Source organism: Pteropus vampyrus, unplaced genomic scaffold (genome assembly GCF_000151845.1).
Source record: "Pteropus vampyrus isolate Shadow unplaced genomic scaffold, Pvam_2.0 Scaffold108, whole genome shotgun sequence".
Classification (NCBI taxonomy): domain Eukaryota; kingdom Metazoa; phylum Chordata; class Mammalia; order Chiroptera; family Pteropodidae; genus Pteropus; species Pteropus vampyrus.
The window spans coordinates 2,414,984-2,437,008 of NW_011888889.1; the positions used below are offsets into that span (position 1 = coordinate 2,414,984).

Here is a 22,025-nt window from a genome sequence, read left to right on the forward strand (position 1 = left end):
ATTCTTCACATGTATTGACTATATGAGGCTGACAAAAAATGGTCTCAAGCTTCACAAAATAACTTCCTTTAACCATAATACTTTTCTATGGTAGTCCATATTATGATACTTTAAATAGAAGACACTATATTTTGAGGAAAAAAACTACAGTAATATTACTTTGGAATTTCTATCTATAATTCTTTCAAATTCTTATGTTATTTTTTGAATAGATAAGAAATTACAGAGGGTTTTCCTTACCCATTTCACTTAATAAACCTAGTTCCAACAAGTATATTCTTAAAATAGCTCATTGATAGTCCCTTTAAAGTTCAGTGGCCTATGGAAAATCTTCCTCTTTTCCTTTTATGTAGCTTTATGGGGTTTTCTTTTCTTTTCCCTCCTCCCTTACCTTGTGTTCCCTACCCTTCCTTCTTCAGCTGTCTATTAACTCATACCTATCTTTTAACTCAGGTACAATAAAATTTACATGATCGTAACTTATTAAAGAGGTTAAATAATCACTACCATTTTCTCTATTTAAAAAATAGGTGTAAATGTCCATCTTAAAGGTACATATTTGAAATGTATAACTTCTTGGGCAGAATGCTTATGTTAAGTACTCCATAGAAAACATAAGAAAGTATATACTTCTCTACAAAGAATCAGTTGTCTTACTCCTGTTCTATACACTAAATTTTGGTAATCCTTTGATTTCTCAGAGTCTTCTTCCCATTCTTTCATGACCTATTTCGTCCTTCATAACATTTACAGGATCTTTATTTCATTTCTCCTTAAACCAAATATTATTCTCTTCTAATGACTAGTATGAAATTATCCAGACTACATCTTCTGATTAGTCTTTTTCCCTCCAACATGCCCTCTTTTAATCCATGACACTTTTTGTAAAGTCATTTCTCTGCTACACTGATTACTCATGTCTCCCTGAAAAACTCCAACATGTAGGGTATCTTCTACTTTAAATTATCTAAAATTGTTGAAATTCTTAGTAGTCATCTAAATAATCTATATTTAAGTAATTTAATTTGGAGTTTTCTAAATAACCTCTAACATATAACCTCCTTATATCTGGTTTAGAATAGCTCCACTATTTCTCAGTTTAGTCTGCTGACAAGTTCCAAGTATTCTCAGGAGCTGGAATAACCAAGAAGTTCCCTGTAATATAACCAACTTCTTTGAAGATCTGATTGCTAGGGGGAAAATAACAGGCAGGAAGCCAGGTGTCACATACTATCTTTTAAATACACCCTTGAACAAGCCTATTACGGAGGTTGAGGAGTATTAGTGGTGCCAGCCTTTCAGGGCTCCATATATTACAGTACACCAGTGTAATTTTGAGTAGTGCTCAAAAGGCACTACTACCTTTGCCAGCAACTTTAGGTTGAGGAGGCAGACTGCTGTAATGGAAATAGGACAGGATTTAAAATCAGAAGACCTGGGTTCGCTGACTCTTTTGTCCTTCAGCTACCTTACCTGTAAAACGGGGATAACCTTATCTATAATAACAATTTTGAGGAAAAAATTAGAATATGAGTGCAAATGAAGTATGCAAATGTTCTCGTTGGTAGTCATAAGATGCTTCGAAAAAAACATAAGACCTTTGGGGAGTAAGATCTCTCATTTTAATTATAGACTTTTTTTTTCGTGAATGTAAACGATCAAGTCTAATCAGTTTATTATCCATGATTAAACAGCTTATACTAGTAGAGGAACAAAACATTTGAGAAGGCATGCCCAGATGGAGCATAAGAGTAGAGGCTCTAGCCAATAAGAAGTCAGCATGAAGAACTGGGTTATCCATCTGGATGCTAGAGGAATGGAATGTGGGAGAGAGACAAAATAGGTAAAAGGAGGTGGTAAAAGAAAGATGGTGTTTTAGAAAAAGTTGCTTACTTCACAGATTAGTGGTAGTGTGATGAGCAAATAAGATGATGAGCTCCAGAGTCAGATTTCTGGCTTTGAATTCTGACTTTTTTTCGTTATCAGTTAAGTGACCTTGGGGAAGTTAATTTTTCTGAGGATATTATTGTCCTCAGTAATAACAGTACCTACTCTAAAGAGTTGTGTGAGCTATTAGGTAATACATCTGTAAATCACTTAGCACTATAACTAGCAAGTTGTAAACACCCAATACATGTTACGTATTATTATTTTTGCCAAATTGATATATTTCCAGAAGCTGAAAAAGGACCAGACAAGATAGAAAAGATAATAATGTTGAAGCTTAATGCAAAAAAATGTTTTCACGTGGCACACACTTTTACTTCATTTTTATTACTGAAACTACACATATATGCTAAATAGATGTGAAAAAAATGCCTTAAAATGAGAAGTTACAAGAACACCAAAAGTTAGTGAACTCAGGTAACACAATTATGAAATGTTTTCTCTAGTGTCGTGATGTCCTTTACCTCAAGATATAATACACGGAAATAAGATGGCTTTGTTTTACACAGGTTTTAAATAATGACCTCATTCAGCTAGTTTTTCTCATGCCTTGAGCAGAGCAGATCTTCATTTACAGTCTTTCATCATCAAAATCTTATTAGACTTAGGTTCACTTATCCAGATAATCCAGACTCACAGAGGCATAAGTAACAGTTTGACATTAGAAGGGAAAAAATTAGAAAATGAAAATGGTGAAGACTTTTCCCCTCCAGTGAAACGGAGCACTGTCGGGAGTCATTGAAAACTACACCACTGTCCTGGGTACCCTAACAGTGTTATATAACTTAAATCACAGCAGGGTTGAGACAAAAAAAGAGCCTTTATCCCTTTTGATTCTTGTGCTCATTGTTAAAATAAAATGAATTCAGGTGTTTTAATAACAAAGCGTGAAAAAGCACAAAAGAACCTCACAGGTCATTTACATGAAAGGCCATTATCTAACTTTGTTTTGATTAAAATTTACTTTAAATAGTTTCATTAGAAATAAAATAAACTAGTAAATTTGCATGAAATAAAAATATGTCAAACTATTAAAGAATTTTAAGGATAGTCTCAACACATTTTTATTGATTACAGTGTGATAATTTTATCAAGCTCTATTCAAGGACTAGAAGAAATCTTCAAACTCTTGATTTTTAGTGAAAGTTCTGAATAATCCTTTGAAACTAAGGCCAAGTAAAGTTTAAAGCAAATAAAAAAAACTTTAATTTTATCTATAAAACTCAAAACAGTTTTTATAATTCTGGAACTCATAGGCTATATTCAACAGTTGTATAGGAGGCTTATATTTTACTATTATCTATTATTATCTATTATTTTGGTTAGAAAGTGGTGTCAGTTATAGCATATTCAAATTTTCATTATAACATAGTTTTAGTATAATTGAAAAAATTTATTGTTAGAAAAAGCCTTAGAGTAAGAATATGAGAGGCTATGTGCCCTACACATGGTGAAAACACAATGCAATATACAGATGATATATTATAGAACTGTACATTTGAAACCTATATATATAATTTTATTGACCAATGTCACCTCAATAAATTTAATTTAAAAAAAAGAATATGAGAGGCTAATCTCAAATTTACCTACAATATTTACAGAGAAATGCTTTATCTCAATATTTACATTTTAAATATATAAGAAACAAAGAGATATAAATACAAATAGACTTCTATGCTTTCTTTTCGAACCAGCCTAAATCCTGAAATACTGATACTCTAAACAATGTTACACTGGCATCAGTAGTAACTTATAAGGAATTAGAATGAGTTGTAACTTAACTACAGTTAATTTTCAATTATCCTCTCTAATGTAGGAGAGTAATAACACAGATAATTTCCAAATAATTATTTTACTCTGGAATACAATATAAGTTTGTCTTCTTCTTTATCTTTTCTATCTTTTCCTCTCCATGAGATTTATTTTCATGATATTTGAGTCAATTCATTAATTAATTTAGCAGCTTATGATTATAGTGTGGATTGACTACAGCCAATGGTATGCTAGTAAACTGGCTCTCCAAGGGGGGAGAAAAGCCTGATTTGTAGTACTTGCCAATTTCTATGGTATTAATACTTCAAGGTACCAATGGGATGTCACAGAATGATGAGTTTGGAAGAGATGTACAGAATTAATTAGCTCTGGGAAGCCATAAAAGCCAGCTCCAGTACACCTCTGGTAAGAGTGTTAAACATATTCAAAAGATCTTATAATCATATCATATAATCTTTGAGTGTATGTGAGAGCTGACTGGTCTTCTGATATTAAAGCTCCCAAGATTTAAATTAAATTCAATACCTAATGAGCAGGTTGTGTCTAACTGTGAGAATCTGTAGCAGAGTTAAATGAGATTAAAGATAGGTTAGAGGCTGAGAAGTGGAAAGTTTAGTATGGGGAGAGACAACAGTGACGTGACTTAATTTGAAGCTAGGCCACTGTGGCTTGTAGGGCCTCTAAGAGTTAGTGTCCCCAGTTGCTCTTACTTTGTGCCTAAATAATCACAGAATTAAGCATTTCTAATGTGTGCGTGCATAAATTAGTACAGAATTAGGCACTTCTAAAATATCTGTAAATGGAACATCTATTACCGTAACTTTATGCCTACAAATAGTTCAAATTTAAAAGGTAATTTTAAATGGTTAATTACTCATCTTAATTACATCATATTTATATATCAAAGCCAGATTAGAGATAGGGAAAATGCTTTATATTTTGGGGGGATCTTAAAATTGAGCACAAAGTCAAAATTAACATTTCCAAGTGTTTGCCTAATCTAGAGGTATCAATTGAGTCACACTGTATGTAGAGATAACAGACATTACATCTGATTCCAGTTTACTTCTCTAGATATTCTTAGGTATAATTTTTAAAAATCAAACTTTAGAAAAAGAAATGAGAAGCCAACTTTACAGAGAAAAAGATAATGAAAATATAACAGTATTTACTGAAAAGTCATTTGCGGTAAGATTGATAGCCATCTCTAATAAAGTTCTTAAAATTCTTAATAGGAAACATAAAATAGTGTTTAATCTACAAGACATAGCCCATCTTCTAAAATGACAAATCACTAATCAGAGTGGGATGGTGGGAGCAGTCTGTCTATCTCAGTGCAGCAATAAGGTGCATGTCTCCATAAAATTCAAAAACAATAACAAATGGTTGAACTGCTTTTTTATTTTCCATGCACCAGCAATCCTAATCAATGTCAAGGTAAAACTTCCTCCCTTCCTGAGTGACTGCACCTACCACAACTGTTACACACCTTGCTCTTGGTAAACTACTCACTATTAATATTAGGAAATTTAATTGTTTAAATCTACCATTACTCTAAAGCACTGGCTATCTTTTACCAAGTTAAAAGTTTTACACTTCATATAACATTGCAAATTGTAAAGTTAAGAGATTCAGTGAAATTGTATACTAAAATACCATTTTCAAATTTTATAAAAGTGATCTTTAAGTAAAAAATAACAATATTTCCTTTTTATTGCATTGGAAAGTCATGTTTTCTATAAGCAAGCTGATTTAAAATAGACTATTATAGGTGATCTTGCAGCCCCTGCCAGCAGAGCTGACATATCAATATACCATTTATATATAGAAATTATTGCTTTCCTGGATAAAAGAAAAAATATAAAATATATTTTTAGTTTCATCATTATGACTCTAAAATGAAATGAGTACTAGATCAACAAAATGGCAAATAATACAATGACCAGGTTGAGGTTTAATTATACCTCTGCGAGGTCTGAAAAGAGTGCTTGGCTTGTATTACGTCTCAGTGTATCCCAATAGCTTCTGGAGACAAGTTCTTCAGCATCTGTTTTTAGTACCTGTAGAAGTTTTAAGAAGCACAACTGAAATCCAAAGAATAGTCACAAAGAATGATAACTTATACACTTTAAATCTCTTCAAGCCAACCTTGAAAAGAAAACACATTAGCTTACCTTTTTTGTTTTCTGCTGCACACAACAGTATTATATTACACTGCTGGTAAACCCAGGGTATTTTCAAAGGTGTAATGGTATATAACCACTATTTCTAAGTACAATGTGGCTTTGTCAAAAAGAATCACCCCTCCCCCATGTCCTTCTACTGAAACATGCGTAACTTCTATGAAAGTGTGAAATAAAAATTTTATTCACACCTTAAGTGAAGTAAATTCATTGGTAGAAGATTTTGGTAATTTTGCAGCAACCTATAAAAAACATGCTTAATTTAAAAATGAATTATTGTTGGCTAGCATATATTTTGTTAGTGCATCAAAGACTCAAAATAATTATATCTACACTTGAGAGAAAGAAAACTTAAATTAATCCGAAACTTGTCAAAAAGAAATATGGCAGTTAACGTCAAACAACTCAAAGCTACTCAGGGATATGATATGAGTGTCCATTGTGAAGAGATAAGGTACTTTCTAATCTATTACAAGGACAGAATACTAGCTTCTACTTCAGACTAGTACTGGCTAGTCTGAAGAAGGTGACATTCAGATTAAGAACTGTAGTGTAATCTAGATATGAAAACATAGAAGTACAGGCTTAAGAGTTTATAAAGAGAGTCTATAAACGTAAAAGTTTATAGAGACTTGGGTCTCTATAAACAAAAATAATTAAATGCAATTTCTGTCAGGATCTATCAGGCAAGATTTCACAGGTTCTCAGGCTTGGTGTTCTTTTGGTTAATGTGAGAAGAAAATGCTGCACTTTTTTTTTTAGGAATAAGTGACTGATGACGAGAAAACTTTTATTTGTGTGTGGGTGTTAATTTTTAAAAGCCTAATGCCACTAATAAAATTATAATGCATATGAGAATTATTTCAAAGATCTAAGTTTTAAATCATTATTATTAACTATAAAACACTGCCCACTGCTCATATTTTAATAAAAGTTTTAAAATGTTAATAATATAGTATTATTTAGCAGAAATCACTTATATAACTCAGATATATTTCTTATTATAACTGAGTCACTCACCACCACCTTTGGTAACTAAACTAGCTTTAACTAAGCAGTTACATGCTAAGTAAAATGAGCTGAATATAGAACTAACACGGTTCTTTTTCTTTTACATAGGTATGGTAGAACCTCAATAAATGGTAGCTAGATTAAATACTTGTTTGACAAATATTATCTCAATATTTTGAATGTGGATATATTTTTAAATTGTAACTTAGAAGGTAGTATATGATAAACAAAGGAATTATTAAACCTATCGAACTAGAAAATAAGGTGTATTACACTACTGTTAGGAGGGTTAACAGAAACTATTTGCTTTGTAAAGCCATACCTTTTCCTTACTTCCAAACACTGTCCCTCCCTTCCTCCCTCCCTATCTCTCTCACTCACTCACACACACACACACACACACACTCACACTCACACTCACACACATACTGATGACACTGGAAAAATATTTACAACATAACTAAAGAAGAAAGGACAGAAATAAGAGGGAAAGTAAAGACAAAACAAAGAGGAAATAAAGAAGTCAGAGAAAAAGAAGACTAATTTAGAGGTGGGAATGTGTCACTGTGATAAGCAGAACAATGGCTCCCTAAAGTTGTTCATATCCAGACTGGCAAATACCCTAGATACAGTTAGGATCTGAGAAAGGTTATACTCAGAGAATAGGAAAACAAGGAAAAAAAAATAGCAGCATATATAATCAAACAGCAAACTGACTTTACTATTAGTAATATTTAAAAACAAATAAAGAAAAATAAAAACAAAAAGAGAAGAAGAAAACTCTATCTTGATAATTGATGCCACTATGACAACTGTGGCCTGAAATACGATAATCTGTAATACGAGAATTGTAATTTAAAGTTTCATGGAACTTCAGTTCCCCCCAGTGTATCATAGAAACACATACACACACACACACACACACGCACGCACACACACACGCACCCCTCTTCTGGAGAAAAACACATCCTTAACCTGGTCCTTAAAAATCCCCACAGATACACTCCAACAAACTATATGCTCACAATATAAATTACTAAGCACAAAAGAACATAAGTTACCATAAGTGAGAATCAGCAGAAACAATAAACAGAGCCAGACATGCAGACTTCAGATATTAAGTTTGAAGAATATGAAACTGTATTTGGAAGGATTGTTTAGGAAAAATAGACTACCAATAATTATTAGGCTGATTAGAGAAAGAATCAAATAAAGCTTCTAGAAATGAAAAATGGAACCACTAAAATTTAATATCATATTATACATAGCTAGAGAAAAAATTAGTGAATTGGAAGATAATATGAATAAATTATATAGAATACAATGTGAAAAGATAAAAAATATGGCTAATTATTAAAGATAAGTTTAGAGACATAGAATAGAGCATGAAAATCTATGAAAGCTCCAGAAAGTAATAATAGAGAAAATGGGAAGAGACGATATTCAGAGAGTTTGGCAGTGAATATTCAAGAATGAATGAAAGAAAACAAACCTCATATTATTTGAGAAGTTAAAAAAATTTCATGACAGATAAGAGTAAAAAGAGATATACTAGAATAAAACTATAAAGAGTATACTAGAAAAGAATACCAAAGGCAAAGAAAATCTTAAAAGTAGCTACAAAGAAAACAGATTACCTACAAAATAATAATAGATGCAGGGTTGACTTTTCAAGTTCAACAACAGAAGCCAAATGACTAGAATATCACAATTTGCTGCGAATGTCAACCTATGATAATATATATAGTAAAATTATCTTTCAAAATAAGGGTGTGTGTATGTATGTGTGTGTGTATATATATAAAATAATTATGTTGTACACCCGAAACTGTTATATGTCAATTATACCTCAATTTTTAAAAATAATAAAATTTAAAAAACTGAATTCATAGAAATATAACAGATTGGTGGTTGCCAGAGGAAGGTGTGTGTGTGGGGGGTGGGGGTGGTGGCAGTTAGGAGTGGGGAAATGGGTGAAGATGGTTAAAAGGTACAAACTCTCAGTTATAAGGTAAATAAGTCCTGGGACTATAAGGTACAGCATGGTGACTGTAGTTAACAATACCATATTGTATACTGGAAGTTGCTAAGAGAATAGATCTTAAAAGTTCTCATCACAAGAAGAAAACTTTGTAATTATGTGAGGTGATAGTAAGTTAACTAAACTTACTGCGGTAATCATTTTGCAATATATACAAATATCAGGTTAAGCTGTACACCTCAAACTAATATAATAAGTCAATTACAACTCAATAAAACTGAAGAAAAATAGGGCAAAATGAAGACATTTTTAGAGAGTTTTTAAAAATAATTTACCTGAAGACCCTCACTTGAGGATATACTTTGTGAGAATAAGATTATGAAATCTAGGAAGGGGTAAGATTAACAAGGGGATTAATGAGTAAAGAATAGCAAATATGTAAATAATTCTAAATAAACACTGATGGTATATATTTAGAAGCCTAATTTGTGGATTAAAAAAAAAAAGACAAAGGTAAACATTGTGAAATTTCAAGTACCCATGCCAGGAGGGGAATAAAAGATATTAAAGCACTGTAATACCCTATTTTTAAGGAAGAGAGTAAAGATATGGCCTAATCTAAGATTTTATTCTCTTAAGTATTTTTATTGAAATTTCAAGACTAACTACCTGGAGAATAGAAATATAATGAATGTCTTCTAAACTAATAAAGAGGAAAATAAAAAGAGGAAGAATAAGCTTCAATTAATTCAAAAGAAAGTAAGAAGTATATAGAGTGGCTAAAATAAATCCAAATAAATTAGTAATCACAATAGTGTAAATTGACTGAATTTTCCAATTAAAAAGTATAGATTATCAACCCAAATAAAAAGGAACCAATAAAATACACAAAACATGCTTTTAAAAAAGACACACCTAAAATATAAGGAGAGAAAGATGTTGGAAAAGATGTACTAGGCTTCCTTTAATGACAGGCTAGTAAATAGCAGCAATCTTCTTATTGAGAATAACTGAAAAAGCTGGATAAAATATAAAACAGACATGTCTTTAGAAGCATCTGAAAGACACAATTTGCCTTTGGTACTGTGTTGACAGTTGCACTAACAGTGTAAAAGCAACGGTGGGTAAAATTGCTGAAGCCCTAGTATAATGACAGCAATTGGCCACTGCATCCTTCAGAAGTCATTACATTCTTCAGTTCCATATACCCACACTAAAAAAACAAAGTTTCACTTAAGAGTGTACTTGAAGAATAAACTTATAATTTTGTTTAAATTGATCGTTGAGCACACATCTTTTTAATATTCATGTAATGAAACTGGAAGTATGCATAAGGCATTTCTCCTGCCTACTGAAGTAATACAGTTGTCTTTAGAAAAAGCATTTGTGTGATGGTTTGTGTTGCAACGTGAAGTAGTCCTTCTTTTCACGATCAATCATTTTTTCATGAAAGAACAACTAATAGAGAAACTATGGTTGTTCAGACTTTGGTATTTGGCAGACATTTTTTTGAAAATGAACCAAAAGAGCCTGTCACTCCAAGGGAAACAACGGATAACATTTGTTGCCAAAGTAACATACTGCAGCAGATTGGACGCAGAAGCGTCTATGAGAAACCTGCTGTCATCCAGTAAGCCAGGCATTAAAGAGATTTGCGAAGGATATAAAATAGCGCTCTCCTCACTATTTTTAAAGTTATTTTTCATAAAAAATGTTTAACATGTGAATTTTATTATTTTAAAAATGGATTAAGTATTTTTAAATGTTTTAGTTTTAATTTATAATATGGTAAATATATAGATAACCAACACGAAAACAACACAAACAAGGGCTCTTTTGAGTCCTCAACAATTTTTAAAAATATAAAGGGGTTCTGAGACCAAAATGTTTGTAAACTGCTACTTACAGCAATAAGAGTGAATAAACTAGGACTAGATACAACAATAAAAATGAAATTGATAATCATGATGTTGAGTCAAAGAAGCAAAACACAGAAAAACTCATATAATAGTGATCCCATTTATATAAAGTACAAAAATGGGTAAAACTATACTGTTTATGATGCATAAATAGGTTAAAACCACAAAACAAAGAATTTACATAATTTCTGAACTAAAAATATATTTTAAAAATCAGAGAAAGTTTCATCATAACTAGGAAAAAAACAGAAAATAAAAAATGAAATAGAGAAATAACACAAAATATTAATAAAAATAAAAGTGATATATTTATTCTAACAACAATAGATTTTAAGGCAAAAAACATTTCTAGAGATCTAGAGATAATGTATAATAGAAGATTCAATTCACTAAAAAGATATAAGTAGTTTACATTCTTAAATAGGTAAAAACAATGCTTCAAAATATATAAAATACAAAAATAACAGAATTACAAGTAGATATTGACAAGTCTATCACTGTAATAATTTAACATACTAATTGACAGATCAAGCAGACAAATCATTAGTAATGAGAGTTGTAAAACACAATTAACATGTTTGATCATATATATATATATCTTGATACATATTATCTATCTTAAAAATATGACCCTGCACCCCAAATTGGAGAATATATAAATTTTCAAACACATATCTTTTATGAATGTCAGCATTGTTTTAGTTCATAAAACAGCTCTCAATATGTCAAAAAACTGTATAAAAATTGGTACATTTCTGACAATGGAAAAAGGTTAAGATAATTTTTAAAAACTTTGCAAAGTCACATAAGGCCAAAATCAAATATAATTGACTTCTGCATTATTTATTCTTTTGAATGTTTTATATTTCTTTTCATTACTGTAGTAAGATAATCAAGAGTTGGCTATATGAGAAACAAGGAAAATTCAAGGTTTGGAACAGAAAAGGTTATTAAGTAACTATCTTCATGAATACTGAAGCAAGAAATGCAGCAAGAAATAATCTGACAGAATACAGGCAGAATCTATTGTAGGAATGATTAAATTTTGGAACAAGCCACTACAGAGGCCATAGAATCTCTTTCTCTATAGTAAAAGTCAAGAGGACTTCTGTCTTTACTGAGGAACTTCTTAAAGGTAGAATCTTAGGTTATACTTAGCTCCATGAATTGTACTCAAAATTAGATACTTTTTCACTCCAGTTAATCTACAAACCTAGAAACTAGCAGATAATTGCCAGTTAATGCATAACATTATACTAATATATTTGTGAAAAATATACATCAATGACATTTCATATACAGTTTCGGGCTGTCTGCATTTTTTCTAATTTTAAATGAAATTTCCTTGTTTGAAAATTATATATGAGTTTAAAGGAAAAATATGAATTGCCATAGTTGGAAAATAGCTCATATAATGACATATTAGAAAATAATAAAGTCATAAGTATTAACATTTAAGTTTTACAAGACATATAGCATTATTTATAAAATTTTCATCATATACATTCTTACAAATTTTTGAAATGATTAATAGGAATCTTTTTAAAATTTTAAGAAAATAGTAGACTTTATTTAATGGAAAACAGTAGTGAATTTTGTAGATCAAATTTAAAGTATCTCATAAGAGATCAAAACAATTAGTCTGTCCTGTGGCTTCCCATGGACTTGGCTTATTCTCCAACCCATTCTAGGTCCAAGCCTTGTGACTTGGCAAGATATCTTAGATTTATTTAATGCTAAATCAGCCTCCAGTGTATGTTCAAATCTAGAACTGAATTAGGTCTTATAGTTTGGTTTTATAATTTCGATTATACAACACAGGAAGCAGCACAGCTACTTTTAGAGTTGCATACTATAGCTGGAACACTTTCAGCAGAATAATACTGAGGCAGACAACCTGAATCCAAGGGCTCCTCTCAGTTGGAACCTGTATAATTTGAGAGATCCTTCTAAGCTTGGAGAAATAAGTGAACTGTGCATGTTCACATTCAAACAGGGGCCGTGGCCTATTAGTTGTCTGTAGCTGGACTAACTAACCAACGAGCTCCAACCTTCTGGGAGAAAGCAAAGAAGAAAGCTTAGCATAAGAAGAGTACATTTGGAAGATCATTTGCAGGAAGTCCCAACTTTTTCAGGTAAGAAGAGCCTGAAAATCATAATCCTCTTTGAGAAATAACATGATACATTGATATATTAAACATATCAAGTGTCACCTTATACCAGACTTTTGTATAGACTACAGGCAGCAGGCAGGCATCAAAGTTTTAGAAAAAAATTGGTAGAAATACTGAAAACTAAGAAAATACCATGCATTAATATACTTCTTTATTAGATAGAGAAAAGAATGTATACCAGATGGATAGATCTAGTTCTTAAATACCGGTGTTCTGCAGAAGCATAACCTGAAAATCTGCTTCATGATTTCTATTTAACTCTTTAAATACTGCTTAAAAATATAAAACTTCAATTGTTTTACCAGAGTGTTTGGTTATTGTTCACTCGTGTTTTCCTTATTTTAATCTAAAGTTAAAGATATACAACTGCTCTGTAAATTTTAGGCCTCCCATAAATCTAGGAAGGAAATAAAAAAATTTGTCTTAGTTGTACCTTATTATATTCAATAAATTCATAAACATTTTCAAGAGCAGATGTAGCTTTATGTAAGGAAATAATATTATCAAGTATAACAGATGAGACTATTTACATAAAAAACATTTAAAGTATTGTACATACACTATTAGTAGGTGAATGGTATCCATAAAGTTGAAGACGCTGACATAGAGCACAAAGGGCCAAATGAAGTGTCACATTTCAGAATGAACCCAAGTACAGCAAAAGGAAAAAAAAAAAAAAAAAGACGACAAAATAATCAATTAGGAAGGGCAAATCATTATGCTACATTCTATATAGAGTACACACGCAAGTGGGATAAATGTTAAAGATGAGTAGCAAAGTTTTTAAAATCTCATATAATTAAACATTAAATAAATCTGCTCATTTCAACCATTTTCACTGTAACTTTCTGATAGAGCTATTGCTTTCAGTAAAATATGTTCCTCCAAAGTATGCAGTTTTTAGACATGCTTCAGCAATTCTCTATGGGGAAGGGGAAAAACTGAGATGTAGCAGCATGCAATGGAAATGGTATGAGAGACCTGCAGTAGAATCTTGTTCTGCTCTTGTTAGTGCCATGACCTTAGGCAAGTCAATGAATGTCTCTAAAATTTTCTCATCTGTAAAACAGGTATGATACTTACCTGGGAGAAATGTAATGAGGACTAAATGGGAGTAAAATTTATAATGGCTATAGCAGAGAGCTTAGCACATAGTAAGTGTCCCAAGAAATGTTCATTACCTCTTTCCTTCTGAAGCAGTTTTATTTTGGTATGTAAATGTTTTTAAATTTACTTTTGATTTAATTTTGATTTGAGTATATATTCAGTTCAAAGTAGCTATGTTTGTAGGTTTTACAATGGCTAGCCTTTTTGAGTGTTTATCAAATTTCGCATAGTGTTAATAAGTGGCTACATGTTTTAGCTCATTTTAATCCCTATAACAATCACATGTGGTCATTACCTCTATTGTCTCCACAAACAAATGAAGGGATTGAGGTATAGAGAGGTTAATGACCTTGCTCAAGGTCACTTAGGTAATGAATGGCAGAGCTGATATTCAAACCCTGAAAAATCTGGCTCCCAAGCCTGTGCTATACTGTCTCTCTAATATAATATCTATATTTTCACTATAAACTAAATTTCAATTGCTTCAAAACTCAAAAATTTCATCAGTTCATACTTGCAGTATTTTAAATGTGACAATTATTAACAATAAGTTACCACTAAGTGTCATTCTTATTCAACATAGCAAGAAATATTTGTAGAGAGCTATATTGTTGTAGAGTGCCAAGGATGTACTAAAGATTAATTCTGAACTGTTTTAAGGAATAGTTCTGATACATAAATTATATAAATGAGATTTCAGGAGCACTAATTAAACCATGTAAGATAAATACTTATGAGGTAACTGTGGAGGTCAATGATTTTAGTAGGCATTCCTTTATATAAAACAAGTTATATATTACTTATAAGTTATTTTTATCTGTTCTTTAAAACAAGTCCCCTTCCCTATATTTGCTAGGGAATATTTCCTTGATCTATAGGTGTATAAAGTCATACAATTTAGGGTATGCTGATATAATTTAGTCAAATATCCTATGAAATAATATGTATTTCATAATCTCAATACTTTACTTTTATTCATATAAATATATACTTCGAAAATCTATTGGGCTTGAATATGGCACCCATCTGCTATGGATAATCCATATTTTTTTAAAAACTAATACAAATCCTTATAATAATAATCCTTAGAATAATAAAAAATGTTGTAACTCTCTGGAGTTAATTATTTGAATTCCTGGTAGACTAATGCAAACCACTAATTTACGAATGAAACAACTATCATTCAGATGCCAACAAAATTCATCTTGTTTCTGCTATTTAAAGTATCACATGAAGAAATACGCAATAGTAGGTAAAAGTGCAAATTTTGGAGTTGGCCAGCCATGGGTTAAAATCTTGGCTTTGCCATTGGGTAGCTAATAATTTACTTAACCTTTCCAACTATCAGTGCCCTCATCTATAATTACAAATAATAAGAGAACTGTTGGGTAGATTAAATAAGAAAATGCATGCAAAGCATCTAGTTTAGTACATGATAGTAAGGTCTCAGTGCCAGTTTGTTATTTTTTATTATGTGAACCTAGGATATTGTCAGGCTAAAATACTTGGGACAAGCAAAAAGAAAACTAGTAGGAAAATGGAGTGAAATGTTGCTTAACTCTACCTTAAGAATAAGATGAAAATATCACTCATCCTTGAAGAATCTATATTTTTCTAAGAATGCAACAAAACATACTATTTCCTTGTTTTTATTTCAACATTCATATTGTTATAGTACTACTAAATTCACTCGCGTGTATAATTAAAGTCTTTGCAATTCACCTTTAAATTTTTACATGCATAATGATCAGGATTAATCTATTATATATGATATACCCTTCAAATCTCACAGGTAACAACATGAGTAAAAATGATTTAATGAATATAATTATGGATACAGATGTTTAATATCAATATTTGATTTAAATATTGATATCAATGTATATAAATACTGAAGCAATTTTTCTACATAAGAACTTTAGAAAGTTTTCAAGGTAACAGCTCCAAAGTTACAAACTTTAATTGTTTTGCAACATGAATAAAGTAATTCTTATCTAGCAAACCCACCTGAAACCACTATAAATTATTCTTACCAGCATTGCATGCTTTTCTTCATCTCCTTTAGTTTCTCTCTTTTCATTTTTTTTCCTGAATATCTCTTGAAGCTGAAAAAGAAACCCATCAAGAATCAAATATCAAACGAGTAAATTCTAAAAACAAAGAAAATAGTTAGCTTAATCCACGAATAACATTTAAACTATTATAGATACATTTTTTGATACTAATTTTTTTCCTGAGAAAAATAGAAACATCCTTTGGTATTAGCAACCTATGGTTAACTGTACAAAATTATAGTTTTATTTTATCTCTAAGGCACAAAGACATGGAGTCTGTGGCACACACTTATATTAACAAGGTCTAACCTTAGCATTTATGTTCAACTTTATATATATCTATACTCTCCTACTAAACAGAAAAAGGAAAGATGATATAAATAGCCATTTTATTTTCTATTTATCCTTTTAACAAGCCATTAAAAATCCCTCATAAAAACCTCATCAACAACTTAGTATTTTCTTCAGAGACTGGAACACAGAAGAGAAACTATGAAATCATTCTTTTCCATGGTAGGAAAGAGAAGAGATAAAAAATTAAGAGATGAAGCCTCTTGAAGAATAAAGAACATTGGATAGAACTCAAGGTGTCTATGTTTGAGCCCATCTTCTGTTATACACTAATTTTATTGTGATGAAAAGGTCACTCAATCCTGTCTGGGCTCCAATTTGCTCACATATGAAATGAAGATGGACTAGATGATCTCTAAGGTCTTTTTTCAGGTAACTGAGCATTATAGTGGGAGCACGGGCTCTGCACATATAATCCCTTGAGCAAGTTACTCTAATTATTTATTTTTATTTTTCAATTAGAGTTGACATTATTCGATATTATTTTATATTAGTTTCAGGTTTACAGCCTAGTGGTTAGACATTTACATAATTTACAAAGTGATTCCCCCAATTAGTCTAGTACCCACCTGGCATTGTATATAGTTATTAACATTATTTAAGGCTTGTTTTTCCACATCAGGAACATGGAGATAATGCCTTACCTTATACGAAAATTTTTTTCTCCAGATTTATTGAGATATAATCAATAGGTCTTATAAGAAAGTTGTGTAGAGTAAATAGTATAAGGAATTACTCAGCACATTGCCTGTCACATAATAACTTCTCAATAAATATTAACTATTACTATATATGGTATTATTTCTTCTTTAAAGTCCCATTCTATACATGGAAGCCTAATCTACCTCTATTTAAAGTTTTCTGGCAAGGTCATTGTGTAATGTGAACAGTTATTTAAACTCTTCATTTTGTATGGCAATAATTGACAGCCATATAAAGTGTATTACCTCCCAAAATATGCAATAACAATTAAAAATACAGTACAAAATATAATTTATTAACACATAAATTTATTTCCACACTTTTTCTTAGTGAGTTTTTTAAGCAAAGGTTATTAATAATCACTTTATAAATAGGCACAAGAATGATAGATTTTAGACCTTTACAAATAACTTAGCCCAACTCTACCTTTTGCTTTCAGGAGCTCTTTGCTGTTTACAAACAAACAACAAGCAAAAGCAGCTTTCATAAGAATATAGAGTGAAAAGAAATAGAAGTTCTACATAAATGTTTTTACCTTCTATCTCCACAAACAGACAGTATTCCAAAAACAACTATACAAGCAACTTCCAATGGACCAAGTTCCAAAAATCAGTCTTTAAGTCAGTAGGGTGGAACTCGGCAGTATTGCCGTAGAAAGTTTACTGAAAATCATTTAGATTACTAAGCCCATTATGAAAGTCCTAAAATATGTATACTATCATAACAAAACTATATTTCAAACTAAATCTGCCCATTTAATGATGTTAGAAAGATATTTCTTTCATTGCAATAAAAACTGAAAACTCTCACCTCCCTGACATTTTGAAAATCACTAGAATGAGGACCCCTCATGGATCCAGCTCTAATGGCTGTGCCCAGGCAAGGGTTACATGGGTATTAAATTAAGTGGCATTAAATTAAGCCTTTTGATAGACACTAGTAATTAGTCTGCTTGCTTCCTTTTTAATGGATACAAATTAGATTTCGATAAGGATTTTTATCTCTTATCTTTCCTGCCATGGAAAAGAATGATTTCATAGTTTCTCTTCTGTGTTCCAGTTTCTGAAGAAAAAAACTAAGTTGTTGAAGAGGTTTTTCTGAGGGATTTTTAATGGCTTGTTACAATGGAAAAATAGAAAATAAAATGGCAATTTATATCACTTTTCTCTTTTCTTTTTACTAGGAGAGTACAGGTAAATATAGAGTTGAACATAAATACTAAAGTTGACCTTGTTAATGTAAGGAGTAAATTAATCTCTATTTTGGAGAAAAAAACAGAACAGGCATTTTGCCACAGAAGTAGATGCAGGATATATGGGTAAAGAGAAATAGAAAAATTCTGGAAGGTGGGGTGTGGATGATAAGATGAAAGAGCAGTTGATGATGTTGCCAGACCAGCTCCAACACTGGACTGGTCAGGTGAGAAAGATCAAAGGACAAATGCCTAAGAACAATCTTATTACTCCCACTTTAGATCAGCCTTTGGTCAAAGGCAGATGGGAGTAGAAAAATGGGAACAAGATTGGAATACAAGGTAGTAATGAGTAAAAGAGAAAAGGAGGAATGAAAATCATAAACCCTAAAATGAGAAAGAAGGGAAGTTCCTGTGGCAAAGAGATGTGATTGAGTGGCTGATAAGATGGAGACTGAGTATTAACTGGGGATATATAACACCTCAGGACTGACTTATCCCCCGAATGGAAAATATCTGACACATTTTAAACTTCCAGAAAAATGTATAAATGACTATAATTATCTTTTACACTGAATATGATTTATATTATACAATGTAAAAATTATTCATATCATATACTTCTTTATTGAATTATGGTGAAAGCATAAAATTTTCACTTTCTTCTACAAAAGTATTCCAAATAATGCAAAAACATAAAAATATAAGTAAACAATATTTAATTATTGATAAAATGTAGCATATAATATACATACCACCAAAAACTCCTTTTTATCCACCATCTCATTGCCATCAGTGTCAAACATGTTAAAAGCTATTCTAAAACCTGCATGTGGCTCTGCCAGAAAAAAAATAGGAAAAGTATTTATAAAATGGGAAAATGTTTTAAAAGTACAAAATTCATATTAGTTGTAAACAGTTATTCAGTCTGTACAGAAATACTTTCTTTAACCAAAAAATTAAAAGCAATGTTACCATTAGTTAAATATAATAAAAGCTAGTATAAATATAATAATATAAAATATAATAAAAGTATACATATTTTTGCTTCATATAATACCACTTAGTAACAATTGATAATATACTTTAAAAGTACTTGTATGATACTTGTCACATAGCATCAACAGTAAAATTTGACTTTCTTCTGAAAATAAATATGTTTTTCTTATCCAAAGTCGATCAGTTTGTTTCAAAGGATTATATCAACTCATCACATCTGAAATATTTTCAATATGTTCAACTACTAAGAGAAGGAAAAAAAATAAAAATATGACACCAATGAACCAGCCTAAATTATAATGGAAATGACCTATGAAAATAAATGTCAAGCACGAGAGAGTACATATTTGAGTTTAAACTCTTAGAGGCTTCAAAAACAGAACTACAAAAAGGGCTTGAATAACTAATTTCCAATTCCCCCAGAATGCAAGGAACAATTACTTTTCTGAGACAGACTTTCACACACTATGAACTGCTTTAATTTTATAAATTCTATCATGAAGTTCAATCCCTTTTCTCTTTTCACTTCTAAAACATAAAGAAAACTTGGACAGAAGAAAACTTGGATGTGTCCTTCAAAGATGATATCAGTGTACATGCATTTTTCAAAACCTCTGACTTACTCTTTCGAGATGACTGGTAAGGAATTTAAATGGGACCTCCCATAGATACACTAGCCACTACCTGTTGTGAAATCTTGAACCTAGCAAAAGAGAAGCATACAGACCTACTTTCTTAACCGGTAATAGCTGTCTCTGAAAATAAAGGAAACGGAAGCCAGTCTTTTATGCAAGTTCATTTCTTGCATGTATTTTAGGAATCTAAACTTACTTTCATTACTATTCACTTGAGAAAGAAATAAAAAGTTACACCACCTCTGAAAACCGAGTTTTAAGCTTTAAAAATATCTTGAAAATACACATAGAAAAGAAGCCCTAACAAGTATTGTTTGGAAGGGAAAATAAAGTTAAAAAATAAAAAGTAAAGAGAAAACTATAGACAGGCAACATAGATTATCTAACCCACTTCCTGCCATTCCTCTTTTCACATTTTTCTTGGTTGGAAGCTAAACAACATCCATAATTTTAAATTCAAACTCCTAGAAGTTCCTAAGATGTGTCCCGAACTCCAAAAGTCACAGTATCCAAAGCCCTGACCTTCCATAGTAAGCAAAAACCACTATATGTGTTTTTTACAACACCCAATAAACCATACCCTGTCCACCTCAGCAAGTGGCTTTCTAAATCAGTTGTTTTATTCTAACCTACTAAGCCCCTGGGTTTATAACTAAGAATTTTGCGTCCAGAGTTGTTCTAGCGCACAAGATAACTTTTTAACAAGTCTCTGAGCCCTTCTTTGGCACCTACTACTCTAATTTTCATAATAGCATTCATCATTGACTGGACTTGAATCATCACAGTTCTTGTTTCCATACATTTCCACAAATCCCCACAATTGGAAATTCCACTAGCGATACTCTTTCACTCATTCCTTTCTTCGTTCATTCATCAACTACTTTTTGAGAGGCTACCACATATCAGATACTGTTCTTGATATGGAAATGTACAAAAAAGCTAAAATCTCATGGACTGTGCATTCAAGTGTGGCAAGACAGACAGGAACATGTAAACCAATAAACAAATACTTTCATATAATTTAAGTGCTATAAAGAAAATAAAACATTGTAAAGTGCTAAAAAGGGGGAGAAAGGAGAGGGAGCTATTTTAGGGAGATCGGTCAAGGATTCTCTAAGTCTTCACATTTCAAAGAAAACCTGAATGATGTTTATTATCATGAGGATCTTGAGTAAAAGCACTGATAGCAGAGAGGGCAGAAAGCACAAATTCCTGAGGTGGGAATAAAAGAATAGAAAGGTCAGGTGGCTGGAGTACAATGAATTATATAGCATGTAAGTTCTGCCATTAAACGTAATAAAATTTAATTGAAAACCATATATTTCATAAGAATTGCTGCATATAAGAAGAAAATAACAAAACTGTTTTAAGATGTATGATGGGTATTCTGATGGACTCACTAGTTAAAAGACTCATTATTTTACAACAGTCTTGCAGAAAATGTGATTTGAACGAGTGTAGCAAGAAATTTACAAATCATTACATGTCCTGACCCTTAGGCTCTCATGTAGATGTAACCACAGGAATTGATATGTGATATTAAATTTACAATTTATGAGCATTTTACTACTATATTGTAAGTCATAATAATATTTATGGTTTTGACTCAATATGCTTAGCATTTTCTGCAGGCATTTAGAGATGAATTTTCCAAAACGTTGATAAGCCTAAAGTGATTTTCAATAGTAAGAGAATCTAAGAAAGATCTGTTTTCCAAGATTCTGGTAAAAAAAAACTGCATTCAAAAAGATATTTAATGAGTACACTTACTTGTTAAAATACATAAGAGAAAAAGATATTCTGTGTATGAAATTGCACCTAGAAGAAAAACGGCATTAGTTATGCTCTATATAAAGTATTACTTTCTTCATATTTATCAAGTAAAAATATTATTCTTATAATGGCAATAAATAATATTAATAAAGAATTGTTTTAAAGAATATGTTAAGTAATGTTTTAGATGAGACTAAATTGTTATTATAAAATCACAGCAA

The 22,025-nt window shown here is 31.2% G+C and overlaps 1 protein-coding gene across 4 annotated transcripts in view; it reads right to left on the minus strand.

Annotated features, from left to right (window-relative positions):
- The window catches only part of MICU3 (mitochondrial calcium uptake family member 3), a 76,838-nt gene that overhangs the window by 18,816 nt on the left and 35,997 nt on the right, over window positions 1-22,025 (minus strand). For 2 of the 4 annotated variants that reach the window (XM_011365270.2, XM_023533684.1), the window contains exons 5-9: window positions 21,802-21,849; window positions 19,153-19,235; window positions 16,132-16,203; window positions 13,551-13,589; window positions 5,688-5,783 (exon numbers count right to left, since the gene is read on the minus strand). In XM_011365270.2, the coding sequence (XP_011363572.1) occupies window positions 5,688-5,783; window positions 13,551-13,589; window positions 16,132-16,203; window positions 19,153-19,235; window positions 21,802-21,849 (338 nt within the window). The remainder of the gene's footprint in view (window positions 1-5,687; window positions 5,784-13,550; window positions 13,590-16,131; window positions 16,204-19,152; window positions 19,236-21,801; window positions 21,850-22,025) is intronic. The other 2 variants (XM_023533683.1, XM_023533682.1) reach the window with 2 other exon arrangements.